Here is a 19,688-nt window from a genome sequence, read left to right on the forward strand (position 1 = left end):
AAAGAAGATTTGGAGTGCAAGAATGTCAAATGTATTTTTAGTATTGTCAAGAATCAATTCTAACTATTTATAGACAACAAATAATACATGTCATATCGAGGTAAATTAAAAAATTAAGTTTTTCGAAGCGCACCAATCTTTCTCCATTCAAGCCCTTATTATATGTTGTCCAATAGAAACTATACACGTTGAAATACAATTCGTAGGAAAACTTACATAAATATACTATAATAAAAAAATATTTACCATTTATAGCAAGAACATTTTTTTTTCAATAACTATTTTTAATTCATTTATAATACAAGTTTAATACATATTACAAAAATAAATTTATTATTTAAATATAATACAAGTTTTAATGGTGAATAATACATTTATCACACATTTTAATACACTTGTAATACAATGTGATACTTTTTTACTAAACAAACATAATATATTTCAAAAAACAATTATAATTCAAATACATTATATATATAATTAACTTTTAATACATATCATAAATTTATCACAATATTACTATAAATAATAATAAATAAAAAGTATTACTAAAATCAATAATTTTTTTTAATAATGAATTGATTTATATAATTTTTCCTATGCATGACAGCTATAAATCTCTAGTGATTCATAGGATCTCATGTGAAATTTATGTCCTTTTGTTTGAGAGTCTTTTCTTATCTCTTAAATATATTACTACAATCTTAAATATATTATATAACGTAAAAACTGAAATTAAAAATAATTACTAGGAAGAAAAGTTGCACTTTTTGAAACAAAATTCTCCGATACTTTTTAAATTTTAAGGTTCAAATAAATTTATTAAATTTATTGTTGATAATAAATTTTTCATAAAATTTAAATTATTAATTAATATAGCTTATAATACGTAGTTTTATAAATATATAAACTTTATTTAATAAAAAATAAAGATTTCATAAGTTAATTCCTGATCAAACTTAGACTGACTATAAAAAAAAATACCAAATAAATAAATTAAGACAAACGGAGCATATATTTAAAAATATATATATATAGAGAACCGTCTTCTTACCCATAACCGACGGCTTTTTTCAAATTTTCATTTCTCTCTCCACCTATACATACACAATTATACATCCATATATATCCATACATTCTGTCGATTCTCATATTATCTTCTTCACAAAACACATAGAACAGCGCCGGATCCTTATATCGGAGTGTCGCTGAGGATCGATCAATCATCGATTGATCGATCTGAACAGAGATGGCGTTATCCGGCATGAGAGGTTTATCGGTGTTCATCAGCAGCATTCGCAATTGCCAGAACAAAGAACTAGAGCGCCTTTGCGTAGATAAAGAGCTCGGCAATCTTCGTACTCGATTTACAAACGAAAAGGTACGATTTATTTGAACTCATTACTTTTAAATCGCTACATAATTTTAAAAATCTAGCTTTAGTTTTTTTTTTTAAGTTTCATATATGAAGTAGAGTTTTGTAGCGAAATTATTTATCATTTTGCGAAACTCGTACTTATAATAGTTCACTTGTTACGTGAATTTTCTATTATGAATTATTTATCAAAACAGAAGAAGTTTTATTTACTCGCTCAATCTTATTTTACGTGATATTTTTCATTTTTTTGAGAGTTAATTTTGATTGGGCATTTGTATATGAAATTTTCAAATTTTAAAAAATGAAACTGATTTATTTGTAAACTACGTAAAAAAGTATTATAAGTCGCAATAATTGGTCATTCAAAATGTGTCTATGAAAAACTTATTGTCAAAGATAAACTTATTTGAATCTCGAAATGTGAAAAGTGCTACATGTATTACTTCCTCCGTCCCATTTATGTGACATTTCTGTTTTTCGAGAAGCAAACAGTTTAACTTTAATCGGATATTTGCGTATGGAATTTTTAAATTTTTTGAGATGAAATTTATGTATTTATAAACTACGTAAATAATATTATAAGTCTCAATAATTAATAATTCAAAATGCTAAAAAGATCTATGAAAAATTTACGATTAAATCTCAAAATGCGAAAAGTGTCACATAAATAAAGACAAAAGAAAATAATATTTTAGCTAAGAATATTTTATTTAAATTGAATGATAATTGACAAGAGAAGGTCACATGAAGGGTGAATTGATTAAAAAGAGGTAGTAATTGAAGTTTTTTAACTTTAAAATGATGATTATCTACCTAATTACTCGTGAAAACATAATTATGAAATCTCTTTGCACTTTGAGTCCCTCAAATAACTTTTAATTAATTGGTATGTGCATTTTGTGATTTTGAATTTATCTTTTTGGATTAACCTTCACCAATTTGATGAAATATTAAATAATGAACCATTTAATTCTTAATATAGTGTTAAATTTGAATTGTTGTTTTATATTTGATATTTTACATGTTTTTTTTCAAATAAAGGAAACAATGACCCACATTTTAATTAAAAATTAAAATTTAGGTATGCTTAGCCAATTATCACAAGGGCTAAAAATTGAAATATATTAACAATCGAGACATCAAACGTGCATATATCCATCTTTATTTAAACATAGTTAATTGATAACTTTTTAAAATAAATTTTTATAACCGACATAAAGAGTTTATATTTTCACTACTTACATTCCACGTACGCTTATAAAATATAATAACCTTCTTAAATTTATAATCAAAGATTGTTTTTTATAGACTCTAAATTCAAGTAAAAGCATTAAAAAAAAATATGAAAGAAAAGAAAATAACTTTTAGAGAAGAAGTCAAGACAAAGTATGCTAAAGAAAACATGACAAAACATATTAAAATAGAAATAATTATTACAACAAAATTGTTCGATGATCAATATATATATATAGTAACACCGATGAAATAATAAGAAACTCTCATAGTAATATTATAACTATGAAGAAATAGGCGAGATAATTAACCATCTCTCTATTCTAATTCGTATTCTGTGTAACCTTGTCTATATGCCTAAGTAAGCTAAAACTGCATCGTATCTTAGGAAGCTGGAATTGTATCACGTCCTCGATCTATCAATCTCTACCTCTCATATAATCATACATAGCCCGATCTCTACATCGGAGCATGCATGCATATCTTGTCATCTCAACTCGCTTTTTGCATTTAATTTTGTCCTCTATCATTGTCACTCTTACCTTATTCAAAATATCTCTTTTTATTTAAATGGAATAAATATTCTATTCTATCATTTATTTCGAATCAACATTTTATTTTATTTTTAAAAGGAAAAATAGAAACTCAAATAAATAGTGTTATGGTTAGTGTTCAATTCAATTCAATAAAAAAAAAATTAAACTAAAAATTAAAAGTCGTCTTCGTCCCAACTGGACGTCGGCTTTTCCAAATTTTCTCAGTCCACTTTCTCTCTCTAGATCAGACCTCTTTATCTCTCTACCTATACATACATATCCATACATTTATACATTTCGTCAAATTCTCAATTACGCTATCCATGAGACGCGTAGAACCGCCATTTTCGTTCGCAATTTGAACCTCGATCTTCGATTTTGAACCGTCGGATCAAAGCTAGCCGGAGGTGCTGAGTATCTACGGGGAGATACAGTGAAAGAGCCTTCTCGGCTGGATCTGAACGGAAATGGCGTTATCTGGCATGAGAGGATTGTCGGTGTTCATCAGCGACGTTCGTAATTGTCAGAACAAAGAACAGGAACGCCTTCGTGTTGATAAAGAGCTCGGCAACATTCGAACTCGCTTTAAGAACGAAAAGGTTTTCAACTTTTTTTTTTTTTTGATAATTGCAACTCTGTTAGGTGTTAGCAGGATATTTATTACAAGATGTTTAATGTGAGTAATGGTTTTGTTAGGAAATGGAAATGGAAAAATTTGAATTTGACGTTAGTGAAGTGTGATTGAGTTTGTGCTATTTCTACATTTGGTTCCGGTTTTGCTAGCTATACTAGATGCTTCAGTCATCACATTAGTTGTTGTTATTGCTCTTCTCTGAATGATGTGTCCTCCTTACTTCTGTATTTTTCTTTTAGCTGCTCTGATGTTGGTTACTTGAGCTGAGGGTTTTCCGGAAATATCCTCTCTACCTCCTCGAGGTAGGGGTAAGTTTCGATACACCCTCCCCTCCCCAGACCTCGTTTTTGGGACTACACTGGGTTTGTTTTGTTGCTAACTACACTAGCAGGTTTTCTTGGGTGGGGGATGCCGGGATGGTATGCTAGGATTGGGTTGGACGTCCAGTAGTGATATCTTTAACAGAGTAGTTAAGTAAAGACTAACCTGCAGTAATTAAACTTGTTCTTCTGAACTGGTCTTTGACATAGTAGGTGGTTACTGCCAAGTTGAATACATTGTGAGAAACTGGTGGGGTAACTCAGTTATGAGACCAATCCTTGTAAAGCTCGCATCTTCTTGATGCCTTTAAATGAATCTGCTTACTTCATCCAAAATAAAATCACAGTTATGAGACCAAGTGCATTTGCATCAAAAAAAAAAAAGAAGGAGAAACCAATTAGTAGATACTTACGCTACATTCTTAGTTCATTTTTATGTGATGTGTTTAACTGAAAGAGTTTAAGATATTAATTCTACTTATACATATTTATAAGTGAGTATAATGAAATATTTAAGTTGTGGTTGAAAGTTAATAAGATAGAGAAAACATCATATGAAAGATTACCATTTGAATTGTTTATGGGATCCGTAATCGGAGAGAAAATCACCCGTTTGATTGAACACGCTGCCAATCAAAATTTACCTCTTATGATAGTGTGTGCTTCTTGGGGAATGCGCATGCTTAATGTATTTGGTTTCTTGAAAATTCTGAAAATTTGAGTAGAAAATGACCGTCAAATTAACAATAATAAAATTACAATGTCAAACATTTTGGATGTCCCGAAAAGGAAAGGATGTCATACAAATTGGGTCAATAGGAGTACTTTTAGGCAAACAAAGTGAAGTTCTGGTTACTAAAAAAATAAAGCAGTTTCAAGGTGGCACATATTTCAAGCTCTGTTAGATACCGTCACGGGACCTGTCATAGTGGCAGTGATGGTATTCCAGAGAGGTGCTCAATTGTTGAAGGCATTGAAGTATGATTGAAAATGATTTTTGGTGGTTGACGATCCGACTGGTTTTAATATTTTTAGATTTTTATTAGGATATTCTGAAGTAATACAAAGTGTATACAACCAGGATGGTATTACCTTGTTTTCGACATTCCATTGATGCAAGGTGATGTTGTTTCTAGGCATAATTAATTTGTTAAGGTGTAGGTCTTTTTCTTTTTTTCTTTTCCTTTTTTGCTTTTTGAAACAAGACCATCTTTTGGAAAGATAAGTGGATAGGAAACAGGAGTTTGCAGGAGTCTTTACTGACTTGTATGTTCTTGTTCAACACCAAAATTGGACAGTGTCAGAGATGTGGTGTCCTCAAGGGTGGGAGTTGTCATTCAGAAAATGCTGAATGATTAGGAAATTCCCAGCTGAACTCTACCAGCTCCTGGAATCTTTCAGAGGAATGCAAGGGGGAGTAGACTGCTTGTGGATAATCGCAAGGGTCTCTACGTGGTGAGTGAAGGATATAAGATTATGAATGTTCCAGAGCTTCAGATCTCTGATTGGCCTTGGAATCATATATGGAGGGTAACGTACCTTACAAGGCTGCTTATTTCACATGGTTGTTAGCCAATGAGGCTGTGTTGACATATGAAAGAAAATGTGATAAAGAAAGGAATAATTTTATGGTCATGTTAGGAATGAGGTTGAGACTGTTGGTCATCTATTTCTATCCTGCAAAATCACAAATCAGTCATGGAGGATTTTTATCAATCTCAGAGGCATCTCGTGGACAATGCCTAGAAAGATTGTTGATACTCTATTTATCTGGGAGGAAGCTTGAATTGGGGAAAGGGATAGAAACAAATGGTGGATCTATCCCGCCCTTGTATGGTGGATTCTCTGGAAAGAAAGAAATGTAAGATATTTTGAGGATAGAAGTAACACAATACAAAAGAATAAACTCAACTGTATTATGTTGTTTTCTTTTTGGTCTGACTGTGTAGATACAAAGACAATTCGAGAAGTTTTTGATTCCTGCTAGGATTATAATCTTTTTAGTTTTCTGTTTTTGTTTTCTTTTATTCTTATTTTTTTTCTTGTAAATTGGGGTTTGAAGTACTGGGCTATGATACAAACTTTGTTACCTGTAAAAAAAAATTTAGAACCTAGATCACCAACTTGTACATCAGATCAAAAATTTAAAGAAGATCTAAAATGGTCAGAATTTGGTTGTTTTGTGAAGCTTTATCCATGCCATTTCGTTATGTCACTGTTAATTGGGGCTAGGTGAAAAGAGGGAATGAATCATTTGAATGGAGTTGCTGTAGACATTGGATTATCCATCAGTGTCAGCCGGTGATAGAGTGATAATACATCTCAATTATCTCTGTTCCAATGAGACGGGGATTTGATGGGAGTGAGAAATGTCTTTTGCTCTAGACTATTAAGTTCATATGACATTTACTTTATGAGACTGGTCACATTGTATTCCTCACTGTTAAGGACATGTTGGGGACCCAAATGAATGGTAAAGAAAAGAAAGATACTTACCGTGATCTTAAGAGGTGTACAATCTGTTATGCTTCCTCTACACAGGTTTTCTTTACACCAAATATAAAAAGATGCATTCAATTCCATTTAACTTTGTGAATAAAATTGAATCTATGTTAAATACGCTTCCCATTTCTCCCTCCACAAAGTCCACCAAATATAGGCAGAAACTATTTTCCACCATTTCTTCTGGCTCTTACTTTCCCCCTTCTGATCTAGCAGCTCATCAGGTTTGTTGTATGTCCATTTTACCTCTATAAGGCTAATGAAGAGTTACCAAATCTGTGTAGTTACTTTTCATGGAGGAACAGGTGGCTGTTTGTCTCGTCTGCTTCTTTGCAAAGTCGCATTTGGATGCTATTATTTTTTTTGTATGACTTCATGTGTGAAATAGACTTTCCTGACCGCCAACCAGGCAAACCATTTTACCTTGGTTGGTGCCAAATTCTTCCAAATGCTTTTCCATGGACCTATTTCTCCTAAATTGTTCATTTAGTTCCCTTTTGTTGGCCCTTTTAGCTGATAAGGATTCATCTTTCGTCACTTCACCTGATTGTGTCAAGTTCGGAAGAAGTTCCAGGAAGCTACCACTCTCCCCACTCAATCATTCAAGTATCTTCTAAAGGTGATGTCCCATACCTGAGGAGTCCGATACTCATCCAGTGGCATACAGAGAATAAGACAAGAAAGAAATCCATCAATGGTTCCTGACCATTCCAATCATCTCTCCAAAAAAAGAATCCCTCTACCATTGCCCACCTTGTAACAGATATTCTCAGACAAAGTTGGCCATGATGCCCTGACAGACCTCCATACACCAACTCCATAATTGTTGGAGACTATATTAGTGCACGTGTGGTTTGTTTGGCCATACTTACACTGAATCACTTCCCTCCAAAATGTTTGATCTTCACCATTGTATCTCCAAAGCCATTTCATCAATAGGTCAGTAAGCTAGTGTTCTGTAACTTCACATTTCTAATGCGCAGTCCATCATGCTCTCTGCTTAGTTGAGCAGATTTCCAGTTAACAAGGTAATATTCTTTGCTCTATTTAGTACCCTTCCGTAAGAAGTCTCTTCTCAATTGATCCAGTTTCTGAACTACCTTAGTCGGCATAGGAAATACAGACATGTTTAAGTTGGGAGGGACTCTGACACAGGATAATTCTAAATGAACATCCTCAGAGACAAGTATTGTTACTTCCATTTTGCTAAAAAGAAAAAGTCAGTTTTCTCTACAATGCCATCCCATATTTCTAATGCCTGGTGTTAAGAGCCCAAAGGCATGCTAAGATAAACTTTTGGAAAATTTCCACCCTGCATCCCAAAATGTTAGTGAGAGCATGAACCTGTATTTCTTTTTTCATTGGAAATTGACTGCTCTCCCTGCAGTTCCCACTCAAACCAGATGTTGTTTCAAATACTAATAGGGTCATCCTAATATATCTTCCTTTTAAAAAATGGAAAATTATTTTATGGCATTAAGGGTATGTTGGCCACCTCCAAAAGAGAGCAATTACAAGTTTCCTATCAAATCTACAATCTGATCTGCATCTTCTATACAAAGTTGTTTACACTAAAGAAGTAAAGATTCAATACAATTCCATTTTACTTTATATATGGATCTGGACCTATCTTTAAAGCATCTTCCATTTCTTTCCTTCCATATTGACCACCATATATTAGGATCATCCTAATCTGATCTGGTAGTTCTTGCTTTCTAGAAATCATTGTATCATCTGCATAAAGTAGGTGACAGATTTCCAACTCCTCTCTTTCCCTGTTGCCAATCTTGAAGCCTTTTAATCACCTGTTCGGAATTGCAATCCTCATCATGTTGTTAAAACCATCCATAGAGCTTCACCCTGCCCCTGTCCCCTTCCTGATGGGAAAAAAACCATTCCATGTCAACCTGATTTCCAACTCCTCTCTTTCCCCGTTGCCAATCTTGAAGCCTTTTAATCACCTGTTCTGAATTGCGATCCTCATCATGTTGTTAAAACCACCCATAGAGCATCACCCTGCCTGCTTCCCCTTCCTGATGGAAAAAAATCATTCCATTTCAACCATCTATCATCAAACCCTGTCAAGTATGCTAAGTAGGAAGTCCTAGTTTAAATGGTCGTATGCTTTTTCTGTGTCTGGCTTGCACATAACTCCTGGAACATCCCCTCTCAACCTGGAATCCACATATTTACTGGCTATCGGTGCTAAATGTAGTTGTGTCTCTCCTTCATATACGCCATATGATGGTTGTTCACTAGCTTGCTCACTATCCTTTTCAACCTTTATAGTGCTTAACTATCAAAAAAAAAATTAGTTTAGACACATTATGAGCTGCAGGTATTTGGTGCTCTTCCATATGCTGCTCAATTTAAGCAACGCTAAAGCATTAGCAGATTTATAATTATTAACTCAATCAATTGTATCTAGTGTAACATTTAAAATCTCCTTGCAGTTAAATGTCAAAATGGATGCCTACCTAAGATAAAAATGAACTTGAGATAGAAATATTGCAGAAATAGGTGTGCTATTAACTTAGATATATAATTATTTATCTGTAGTAGGGGCTATTTTTATTCCAATATTTGCATTATCATTTCAATCTGCATAGATTTGAATTGGCTGCACTTCAATTGCATTCACTCTACACCTTAATGAATTTTGTACCCTAGCTTCTTCTTCTCTTTCTCTATCTATCTTTTCTATCTTTTGCTTGTTTCCCTTTTTTCCCCTTTCTTCTTTTAACCTACTTTTATTCAGTTAAACCATAAGTCTTGCAAACTGTGCTTAGTCATCCAGGACCAGGCCCAATACCCTATTTTTCTCACTGCTCTCTGATGTTTGCTTTGTATAAATTTTTGTTTTTTTTTCCTCTTTTTTCCCCAATCGCCAATCATAGACCTCCCTCATTGTATGTTAAATTAACATAGACATTGCCCATGGTTATTGAAATTGTATTGTGTTATACAGGGCTTGACACCATATGAAAAGAAGAAATATGTCTGGAAAATGCTGTATATTCATATGCTAGGTTATGATGTGGACTTCGGTCACATGGAAGCTGTATCTCTGATTTCTGCTCCAAAGTATCCTGAGAAGCAGGTACCTCATTTTTCTTCTTTTCATTTCTAAAATGGATAACTTGTCAAAATTGGTTTATGTGAAGTGAAGTCTTTCATCTTTTTTGATTGAATTGATAAATATGACTAGTATATTGAAAATGAATGAAAACACAAGTTGTGTCACATCCAGGAGGGACCCGCGTTGAACCAAGTGGTGTCACCTGACACCGCAAACCACTTCATCAATTTTTTTAAAAATTAAACATATATATTAATACCATGCATAAACTGATATATAGAAGCCAATGATACCGCTTACTACGGTGCGTCACTGGCGTGCTGATTCAGCGCATGATTTGTACTGGAGGTCGGAGGTTCAAACTTCAGTCTAAGCATTTTTTAGACAAATATAACCTCTATAACTTAAGATTGTTGTTAAGTAGTATTGAACTCACGACTTCTTGTTGCTTAAAACTAAACTAAACCAATGGGTTAAGGCTATATCCTACCTATAAATATGATAATTGATATTTTGTTGTCTCATCTATAAATATCGACACCGCTTATGGAAAATTCTGTGCACGCCACTGGTCACATCTTGCTTTTTATGCTAGCATTTTGGTGAACGTATCCATGCTGAATGAAGCACTTTAGCTGTTGGTCTATTCATAATAACTCTTATCCTTCCAGAGTTCAATATTTTCTCATAAAACCATTGTTGTCATGGCTTTACATTGATTAAATTGGAGGTGGTTGCAATTTAAGATGTCTTATTTTTACATGGTAATTTCCATGCATTCATATTGATATTTTAGCGAGTATATGCTACTCTTTCGTGTGCTGCACCTTATGTTTAATATGTAATTTAACAGCATAAAGATGTTGACTGGTTGTTTTGGTGTTTTGCAGGTTGGATATATAGTGACATCATGTTTGCTCAATGAGAATCATGATTTTTTGAGATTAGCAATTAATACTGTACGCAATGACATAGTCGGACGCAATGAGACTTTCCAGTGTCTAGCGTTGACATTGGTATGAATTTCAGATCTTTTCTTCTTTCTCTTCCTCAAAGCAGATCTGTTGTTCTTTGTTTGCTTGTTACAAGTTTCAACTGTTTGATATATCTGTGCAGGTTGGAAATATCGGGGGGAGGGAATTTGCAGAATCTCTAGCTCCTGATGTTCAAAAGTTACTTGTAAGTCAATATTTTGTAGTAGCCATCCAGTATCCCAACTCTTTGACTGACGTGGGCTTTCTTTTCTTTTCTCCTCCTCTTCATTTTGTTGAGTCAGATATCAAGCAGTTGTAGGCCACTGGTGAGGAAGAAAGCTGCACTATGTCTCGTACGTCTTTTCAGGAAAAATCCTGATGTCATGAATGTAGATAGCTGGTAAGTGTAGTTACTTTGGTGGACGGTTTATTAAATGATTTCATTTGTATCCCAACAAATAAAGTTTTCCTCATAATCCAGGTCAGATCGGATGGCACAACTGCTAGATGAACGAGATTTAGGTGTTGTGACATCTTCCATGAGCCTTCTAGTTGCATTAGTGTCAAATAACCACGAAGAATATTGGAGTTGTCTTCCCAAATGTGTTAAAGTATTGGAAAGGCTTTCAAGGAACCAAGACGTACCACAAGAATATACCTACTATGGGATTCCATCTCCATGGCTGCAGGTTTATTTACTTTCCTGTGCAATCTGCAGTAGCCATTACTTGTTGCAGAGACAAAATTGAATATGTTGTCTTCGGACCGTTAAACAAATATATGCTTCACAATTGCATGAATGACCAATCATGCACATTAAAATGCATGAATTTGTATGTTGGTGCATGGATAGGATCTCAATTTTTATACATCAATGTGAAAGCTAGAATGTGGGTATCAGACATCTTTGCTTTAGCATTGTCTCAATTTTGACAATTTTTTATTTCAGGTAAAGGCTATGAGGGCTCTACAATATTTTCCTACTATTGAGGATCCAGATACTAGAAGATCATTGTTTGAGGTATGCTCACCAGCTAAATAGAAATATCCTTCTTTAACTGAGAGCATATCCCCTTTTATTATCCAACTTCACTTGTCCAAAAGAATCTGTAGTAGATTTCAAAGATGTTCTGGATTTCATTATGATCAATCAGGTTTTGCAACGGATATTGATGGGAACCGATGTGGTGAAAAATGTGAACAAGAACAATGCGTCACATGCTGTCCTCTTTGAAGCGCTTGCTCTTGTAAGTTTCTGCATGTATCAACCATTAGCCTTCCTTATAAGTTTGTCTGCTACATGAATTGCTGATAGTAATGGCATCTTACATTTGAGTAAGTTAGTTCTTTATAAATAATGATATTCCTGAAGTAGAAGCATGGTGATTTGTTAATCAAAACCTATGTGGTACTTCTGATAGCGCATTTACTTGGACATTTGTGATGATGTTGAGTACAAACTCTTGTACATCTTTTTTTTTCCTTTCCAGTTTCCTGACAAATTCCGGAGTTATTGCTACCTGTCAAGATTTTTGTTTATTTCTGCACATTCTTTCCAATCTTACTACTTCCCTCCTGACAACTTTTTTAATCACATAATCTGCATCTTCTTCAATGAAATAGAGAACAGTTCACCTTTGTACTCTCCATATGCTAAGATGGACTTCTTGTATTATCTAAAATTTCAAAGCCTGGATGCTGTTTTAAATTATTCCTTTCTTTCTTGTATACTTATTAAGTTTGACTTCTCATTGATCTGCTGCAGGTCATGCATCTTGATGCCGAAAAAGAGATGATGTCTCAGTGTGTTGCATTGCTTGGGAAATTCATTGCTGTACGTGAGCCAAATATTCGCTATCTTGGTTTGGTAAGTTGTAGAAGCATACAGACTAATATTCTTTCATACTGTTGGAACTTGCAAAACAGATCCAGTTACCACTGTCTGATTTCCTCATCTCTGTTTTCTGTGCAGGAAAATATGACTCGGATGTTGATGGTTACAGATGTACAGGACATCATTAAAAGACATCAAGCACAGATTATTACCTCACTGAAGGATCCTGATATCAGGTTGATTTGGAGCCTTTGCGTTTTAGTATCACCTATTTCCCTGCTTTTGTTTCACAGCAGAAGTACATTAAGTAAAATGTGCTGCTGGAACAACCAAGTTAGTAAAGCTCAAATTTTTCTGCCCAAAGGCTTTCTCAGTGTGACATGTGCATGATTACTCCTTAAAGAGAAAGCTCTCTTTATCAATTTAATGACATTGGAGCTGAGCTGGACATTCAATATGTCTGCTGTTTTATTTATATGTCCTCTTTTCTGGTGAAATGATGGGAACATATCGGCAGTAGCCGCTTGTGTGTCTGTCAATTAAGTTCCACTTAGGTATTCAAATTGCTTTCTTTGCTGACGTTAAGTACTTCAAACAGTATAAGGAGACGTGCGCTTGATTTACTATATGGAATGTGTGATGTTTCAAATGCAAAAGACATAGTGGAAGAACTGTTGCAGGTATCAGGATTGTTTCTTTTCATGGATATTTAATTTATGCCCTTTATAGAACAATTTTTTAAATTGTTGCAGAGTAAAAAGGTATGCCACTGATCTTTTGTTATTGTCAGTATCTTAGTACAGCAGAGTTCGTGATGCGTGAAGAACTGTCGCTCAAAATTGCAATTCTTGCAGAGAAATTTGCTCCTGATTTGTCATGGTATGAAATAGATATGGACATACTGAAACTTCACTTTTCTTGAATGCAATATTTGGTTGTCTTTTGGAGTTTAAAAACTTTGCATATATATTCCTGCTCAAAAAAAGAAAAACATTTTGCTCATATATGCTGACTATGCTGAATCAAGGATATTTCCGTATTTAGCGAAGTTCCATCTCCTGCTTTTGAAGTTATTGAAATTCCAAAATGTTGTCTCTTAGAAGTTCTCTCCGGCTTGATCTTTCTTCAGCCTTTTCAGGGGATTTATTTTGTTCATCGTTATCAAAGAGGGCATCATGAGAAATCCACCATACACTGAAATGTTACTCTCTTTGTGCATATTTCTAACTCCAAATCTAGCGGTTTTAGTAGCTAGCAAGTACTCAGAATTAGATTTTACTTGCTGAAATTCTCTAAATCTTGTTTTACAGATCTACAATGTGATAACAGCTAAGAGTGTGTCTCTTGGTTTGTCATGCAGGTATGTAGATGTCATCCTTCAATTAATTGACAAGGCTGGTGATTTCGTCAGTGATGACATTTGGTTCCGTGTTGTGCAATTTGTTACAAACAATGAAGATCTACAGGTAACTATAGCTGCTCTGTGTATATGCTAGCTTGATTTATTTATTTCTTATGGAGCTCACTTTATACATTCAACCTCTTCCTCAGCCTTATGCAGCTTTGAAGGCCAGAGAATATCTTGATAAACCCGCCATTCATGAAACGATGGTCAAGGTGCGAACGTTCTCTTTTAATACTGGGAATCTCTATGGGGGGGGGGGGTGTGCAAATGTTATGAACCCTAATGGGATTATGTCTGCATATTGTTCATGCTAGATTTGTTGCTGGTTGATAATTGGAATGGGTCGTCCAACTGAAGTCACTTTGACATGCAATGATTTCATGAACATTATTTGTTATTGGCATATAATTAACTAGAGAATTTTTCTTGGAGGTTGACAGTTTAATTAGAGACGTGTGCATAAGAAAGAAAAGCCAAACTGTGGATATCTGACTGGCGACTTCCCAGTGGAAGGATGAATAGTTACCTTCTGAACGAGTTTTGAAGTTATGTTGGCTTGAGGTGTTGTTAAGACAGAAATAGCTTGCATCTTGATTTAATCAGGACCGTATACCAAGAGCGAGCTTGACTCTCAAGGATCACAATTTAAGTCATGTTGTCAAAACTTTGAGACTTGGCTTGACTTGACGCCTCCATTTTACAGGGAGGCCTACTGTTTTCTTGTTAAATGGAGGGACGCGTACTGTTAATCCAAGTCATTTGATTAGTTCATTTATATAGAAAGGTTTCCATTGCCTCAACCTGACCTGGGTGTCCTAATTTTATCTTCAAGCTAGATTTGCATCACCTTATCATAGAACTTCTGTGCTATTACATCTGCTCTTCCAGTTCTAATGTTTAGTTGCCATACAGCCAGAGATAAGCACCCAAGAGCTAAATAATCTTCTTTGTGATTTTTGTTTTGAATTTAGATATCTGCTGTCCTTTTATTGTCAATTTGAAAAAGGAAAAAAAATATTGGGAAAGCTAATTGAAAATTTTAATTGTGCCATCTGCTGGAGTAGGTCAGTGCATATATCCTTGGAGAATACAGCCATCTTCTGGCCAGAAGGCCTGGATGTAGTCCAAAGGAAATCTTTAGTATCATTCATGAGAAGTTCCCTACTGTTACGTAAGGACATTCAGTGTTTGATCTCAATTTCTTATTGTTCTTTTTTCTCCTGTCTGTTATTTTTACCTCAAACTATGCTATTCAGGACTTCAACAATTCCTATTCTTCTGTCAACATATGCTAAGATCTTGATGCATACACAGCCACCAGATCCGGAGCTACAGAATCAGATTTGGGCAATATTCAGGAAGTAAGAATTATTTTATGGTGTTGTGATTTCTGTTCATCCTGTAAGGTTGTTTTTCTTCTGTGGATATATCCAAAGATATTGCAATAATTGCTAGAGCTGCATAATACCCCAGGTATGAAGGCTGCATCGATGTAGAGATACAGCAACGGGCTGTGGAATACTTCGAGTTGAGTAAGAAAGGTGCAGCTTTAATGGACATCTTATCTGAAATGCCAAAGTTCCCTGAGCGACAGGTATGCATGCAGAACTTCTTGACTTCTATTATTTATATCTGCAGTTTCTACATAATTGATGCATTGGTTCAATTTGACAGACCTCCTTTTGCATCATATAGTGTATCTTTCAACTGTTAAGAATGGTATTGTCTTTATTTTGTTATCATTTTTCATCATTGATGTTAAGCCACAATATTCTCTTTACAATGTAGTCGTCACTGATAAAAAAAGCTGAGGATACTGAGACTGATACCGCTGACCAAAGTGCAATCAAGTTGCGTGCACAACAGCAAAATTCTAATGCTTTAGTAGTGACAGACCAACACCATGCTAATGGAACTCCACCAGTCAACCAGTTAGGTCCAGTAAAAGTTCCAAGCACGAGCAATGTGGTAATTTGTCTCTCCGACTATTTTGTAAAAAATTGAGTATTTAATGTCTATGTTTTCAGTATTAGATGGTAATAAACCATTTATTTATGGCCAGGATTGTGACTCAGTGGATCAAAGGGAGGCTCAGTCAAATGGAACTTTGACCATTGTGGATCCTCAACCCCCTTCAAGCGCTTCGCCTGATCTCCTGGGTGATCTTTTAAGTCCTCTGGCTATTGAGGGCCCTCACTCTGCTGAGAACCAATCTAACCATAGTTTAAGTGCTGGTGTTGAAGGTGCTGCAATTGTGGAGGAGGCGCTAGCACTTGCACCTATTGAAGAACAGATGAACACCATCCAGGTACTGCTTTCTTTAATGATTGTTAATATGCTTTACCCTCATTCTTTCATATTTATAACTCCTAAGTACGAAGATGCTGCCATTTCTTTTTCAGTTTCTGTTCCATTTGATTCTTTTACCAAATTCAGGTCTTCAATTCATCATATTTTCCTATTCCTTGAAAGTTTTAAGAGATATGTTGTTAATTTGCTGAAGCTGCTGGGATAAGCTTTAAAAAGTGTTTGTCTAGTATCACTGGCACTTTCTCGAATGACCCTAAATACATTTTCATTAAAATTTGCCCGTAAAGAAGCACTTTCATTTCATGCGCTGCAAAATTAGCTTACGTTGTCACCTTTGCAATTAAGGGAAAATTTTGCTGCACTAGATATTTTTATTATGGTGCCTTCACTTGTTCAGAAACTCTCACTGATTTTTTTTCTGACCTGCTTTTAAAACGTTTTTCCTTGAGCTGAGGATCTATCGGAAACGGCTACCTCCCAAAGGTAGGGGTAAGGTCTGCATACACCTACCCTCCCCAGACCCCACTTGTGATACTACACGGAGTATGTTGTTGTTGTTGTCTCCTGTTCAGAATTAAAATTATTTTGACAGCCTTACTTTTCCTGGTTGTAGCCAATAGGAAGCATTGCAGAAAGGTTTCATGCCTTGTGCTTTAAAGATAGTGGTGTACTATATGAGGATCCATACATTCAGGTAGATGAGCAATCGAGAGTCATTGTTTCAACTGTCATGTGATGAACTTATATGCACTTAGTTATTTTTGTTGGCATAATTCCAGATTGGCTCAAAAGCAGATTGGCGGGCACATCATGGACGACTTGTCCTGTTCTTGGGAAATAAGAATACGGCTCCGCTTGCTTCAGTGCAGGCTATAATATTGTCTCCATCTCATTTGAGGACGGAACTATCATTAGTACCTGAGACTATTCCACCACGTGCACAGGTCAGATAGTTCATTTTTACTTGTCTAACCTATTTGATTGTCACTTCATCTTCTGATCTCCAATTAAATTATTTTCTGCAGGTTCAATGCCCACTTGAAGTTGTTAACCTACGTCCAAGTAGGGATGTCGCTGTTCTTGACTTCTCATACAAGTTCGGAACTCATTTGGTACTGATTCTTTATGAATTTTGTTTTTCAAATGGTTTGAGATAGAGGAGTGATAGCCTAGTTAAGGGCCCGCCACCTTCAATCATGAGATTGGGGCATCAAGCCAAAGTGAAAAAGCCTCTCTCCTGGGTAGGGTTGGGGGGGTTGAGGTTGGAGTTCAATCTTTCATTGTTAAGTCTGTTTTTGTATGTTTTTAACTTGGCTGTGCATTTTACAGGTTAATGTCAAACTTCGCCTCCCTGCTGTCTTGAATAAGTTTTTCCAGCCTATCACAGTAGCTGCAGAAGAATTTTTCCCACAATGGAGATCACTATCTGGACCACCATTGAAGCTCCAAGAAGTGGTCTGTCCACTTTCTTTCTTGAACTTTTGCAATACAATTGCATATGAAAATTTTCTCTGAAGTGTGTATAATTAAGTACATCATAAATTACGAACGCATACCGAGATTGCCATCTCAACCTTACATGCGCATATCGATATCTGAAATACGACCTCAAATTATTTTTCTAATTTGACCAGGTTAGAGGTGTAAGACCAATGGCACTTCTTGAAATGGCAAACTTGTTCAATAGTTTCCAGTTGATTGTTTGTCCTGGACTTGTAAGTTTCTGATCTTTCATATATTTTGGTTTGTTACCTTCTGGATTGTGACCCTTCATATTTCCTCATTATATTTCACTTCGTGATTCTTATTCAGGATCCAAATCCAAATAATTTGGTTGCTAGCACAACTTTCTATTCAGAGAGTACGCGAGCCATGTTGTGTTTGGTAAGTTATTGATCTTGTAGTACCTGCTGCTTGATGCTCTAAAATACCATAATTTTATTGGTTTTTAGATATAATATGACAAAGTGTCAAGTTTATAGCAGTATAGGAGTTTGTATATCATATCGCATTACTTTTCTTGGGTCTTTGCCTTCTACCTGGATCAAGTAGGGAGCAATTTGTCCACAAAGAACTTAAATTACAGTTGTCATTGGTCCATATGAGAAGATGGAAATTGTGGTTTCCTGGAACAATATTTTCACCCAAAAATGAGGAACCCTCTTGTTTTCCAAGATAACATATTCCCTTGTGCAGAAGATACCAGTCATCTTTATTCATCTTTATGATTTTATCATTTAGTTTAAAATAGAAATTTTCTGTAGAAAGTTATCTAAAATCTTTAGTTGTGATATTCAGGTTAGAATAGAAACAGATCCAGCTGATAGAACTCAACTGCGTATGACAGTTGCTTCTGGAGATCCTGCACTGACATTCGAGTATGAGCTAAAATATGCTTTCTTATATTCTCTTCTTTGTGTTCATTACTGACTTATCAATCACCTATGGAATCTCTTCTAACGATATGTAGGTTGAAGGAGTTCGTTAAAGAACAATTGGTTAGTATCCCTACAGCTGCTCGGGCAGCAGCACCACCTGTACCTCCACAACCTCAGCCAACAAGTCCACCACCGCCAACATCAGATCCTGGAGCATTGCTTGCTGGTTTGCTATAACTGGTTTTAAATATGGTGAGAATTATATCCACATTCAGCGGTTGTAAAATATGTTCATATTACAAAAGCTGAAACGTCCCAAAAGACAAGATTGGCACCCTAACAACACGATGCAAGGGCTGGCGGAAGCAAGGGTTGACATAGCACGTGAGTGGAATTTCTGGGAAGGGTTCAGTTGAAATTTTTGAAATTCTTTTGCACAAATATTTTGTGCTTTGTTGAGGTTTATAAAAGTTTAGATAATAGGGCCTATTTTATTTTATCTTTTGTTCCATTTAAATTTTTATCTTCATTTAGTCAGGCTTTTACACCATTGGTTTATGTAGTGTCAATAGCGCAAGCCATTGTAAGTGCTGCTTTGATATATGCTCCTCCCTATGTATTCTACAAGAATTATAATGAGGGAAAAAAAAGTATTTGGCGTTGATTTTTTTTTTCTTTCCTTAAGTTGTTTAATAGAGGGGTATAGAGAAAAACGTGTTGTGAATTTAAAATTCACACTACTTATTTCAACAACATACTCCGTGTTATTCTATAAGTTGGTGTACATTTTTAAGTTGTATTTTTACCCTTATCTTGTGGTATGTGGAGATCGAGAGACTGTTTTATATTGACCCTCGACTCAAATTACACAATCCATTTCACATCCACACAATAGTTTCTTATTCTATTTTGATTGAAGCGACGGCAGCACCCTACTCCAGCAGTCATCTATCGTCCACACGCCTACTGTTATACCTCAGTGCAAGTTCTGGTTAAAAAATATGTTATTGTTAAAAAGTTAGTGTTATGTTGAATATGCAATCGAGACTGTGCTAAGTATAAGATTGTTCTAAACTGATTCATTAATACAATTTACAATATTCCC

General features: G+C 35.1%; 1 protein-coding gene across 4 annotated transcripts; it reads left to right on the top strand.

Annotated features, from left to right (window-relative positions):
* The first annotated feature begins 1,052 nt into the window (after window positions 1-1,052).
* On the top strand, window positions 1,053-19,247 carry LOC101245025 (AP-2 complex subunit alpha-1-like). 4 transcript variants are annotated; one of them, XM_069291491.1, is made up of 27 exons: window positions 1,053-1,381; window positions 9,572-9,703; window positions 10,573-10,698; window positions 10,799-10,861; window positions 10,959-11,056; window positions 11,138-11,345; window positions 11,606-11,677; window positions 11,811-11,903; window positions 12,422-12,523; window positions 12,629-12,726; window positions 13,089-13,170; window positions 13,281-13,369; window positions 13,851-13,956; window positions 14,042-14,107; window positions 14,960-15,066; window positions 15,152-15,256; window positions 15,369-15,489; window positions 15,684-15,863; window positions 15,958-16,203; window positions 16,819-16,899; window positions 16,985-17,149; window positions 17,231-17,317; window positions 17,535-17,660; window positions 17,840-17,920; window positions 18,018-18,089; window positions 18,504-18,583; window positions 18,676-19,247. In XM_069291491.1, exons 1-27 carry the CDS (start codon window positions 1,250-1,252, stop codon window positions 18,818-18,820), a joined length of 3,063 nt encoding a protein of 1,020 aa, XP_069147592.1. In that variant the 5' UTR covers window positions 1,053-1,249; the 3' UTR covers window positions 18,821-19,247. The 4 variants fall into 4 exon arrangements, 3 of the variants coding, with proteins under 3 accessions (XP_069147592.1, XP_010313320.1, XP_069147593.1); XM_010315018.4 differs by lacking the exon at window positions 1,053-1,381 and adding an exon at window positions 3,267-3,746; XR_011212508.1 differs by lacking the exons at window positions 1,053-1,381; window positions 17,840-17,920; window positions 18,018-18,089; window positions 18,504-18,583; window positions 18,676-19,247 and adding an exon at window positions 3,267-3,746 and having other exon boundaries at window positions 17,231-17,446; window positions 17,535-17,658.
* The last annotated feature ends 441 nt before the right edge of the window (window positions 19,248-19,688 follow it).

This window comes from Solanum lycopersicum, chromosome 11 (assembly GCF_036512215.1).
Source record: "Solanum lycopersicum chromosome 11, SLM_r2.1".
NCBI classification, from domain to species: Eukaryota; Viridiplantae; Streptophyta; class Magnoliopsida; order Solanales; family Solanaceae; genus Solanum; species Solanum lycopersicum.

Coding starts and splice junctions, on each gene's coding strand:
- LOC101245025 (XM_069291491.1), top strand. CDS start 1,250: ATGGCGTTATCCGGCATGAGAGGTTTATCGGTGTTCATCAGCAGCATT. Junction 15,864..15,957: donor TTCCAAGCACGAGCAATGTG/GTAATTTGTCTC, acceptor ATTTATGGCCAG/GATTGTGACTCAGTGGATCA. Junction 16,900..16,984: donor ATGAGGATCCATACATTCAG/GTAGATGAGCAA, acceptor GCATAATTCCAG/ATTGGCTCAAAAGCAGATTG.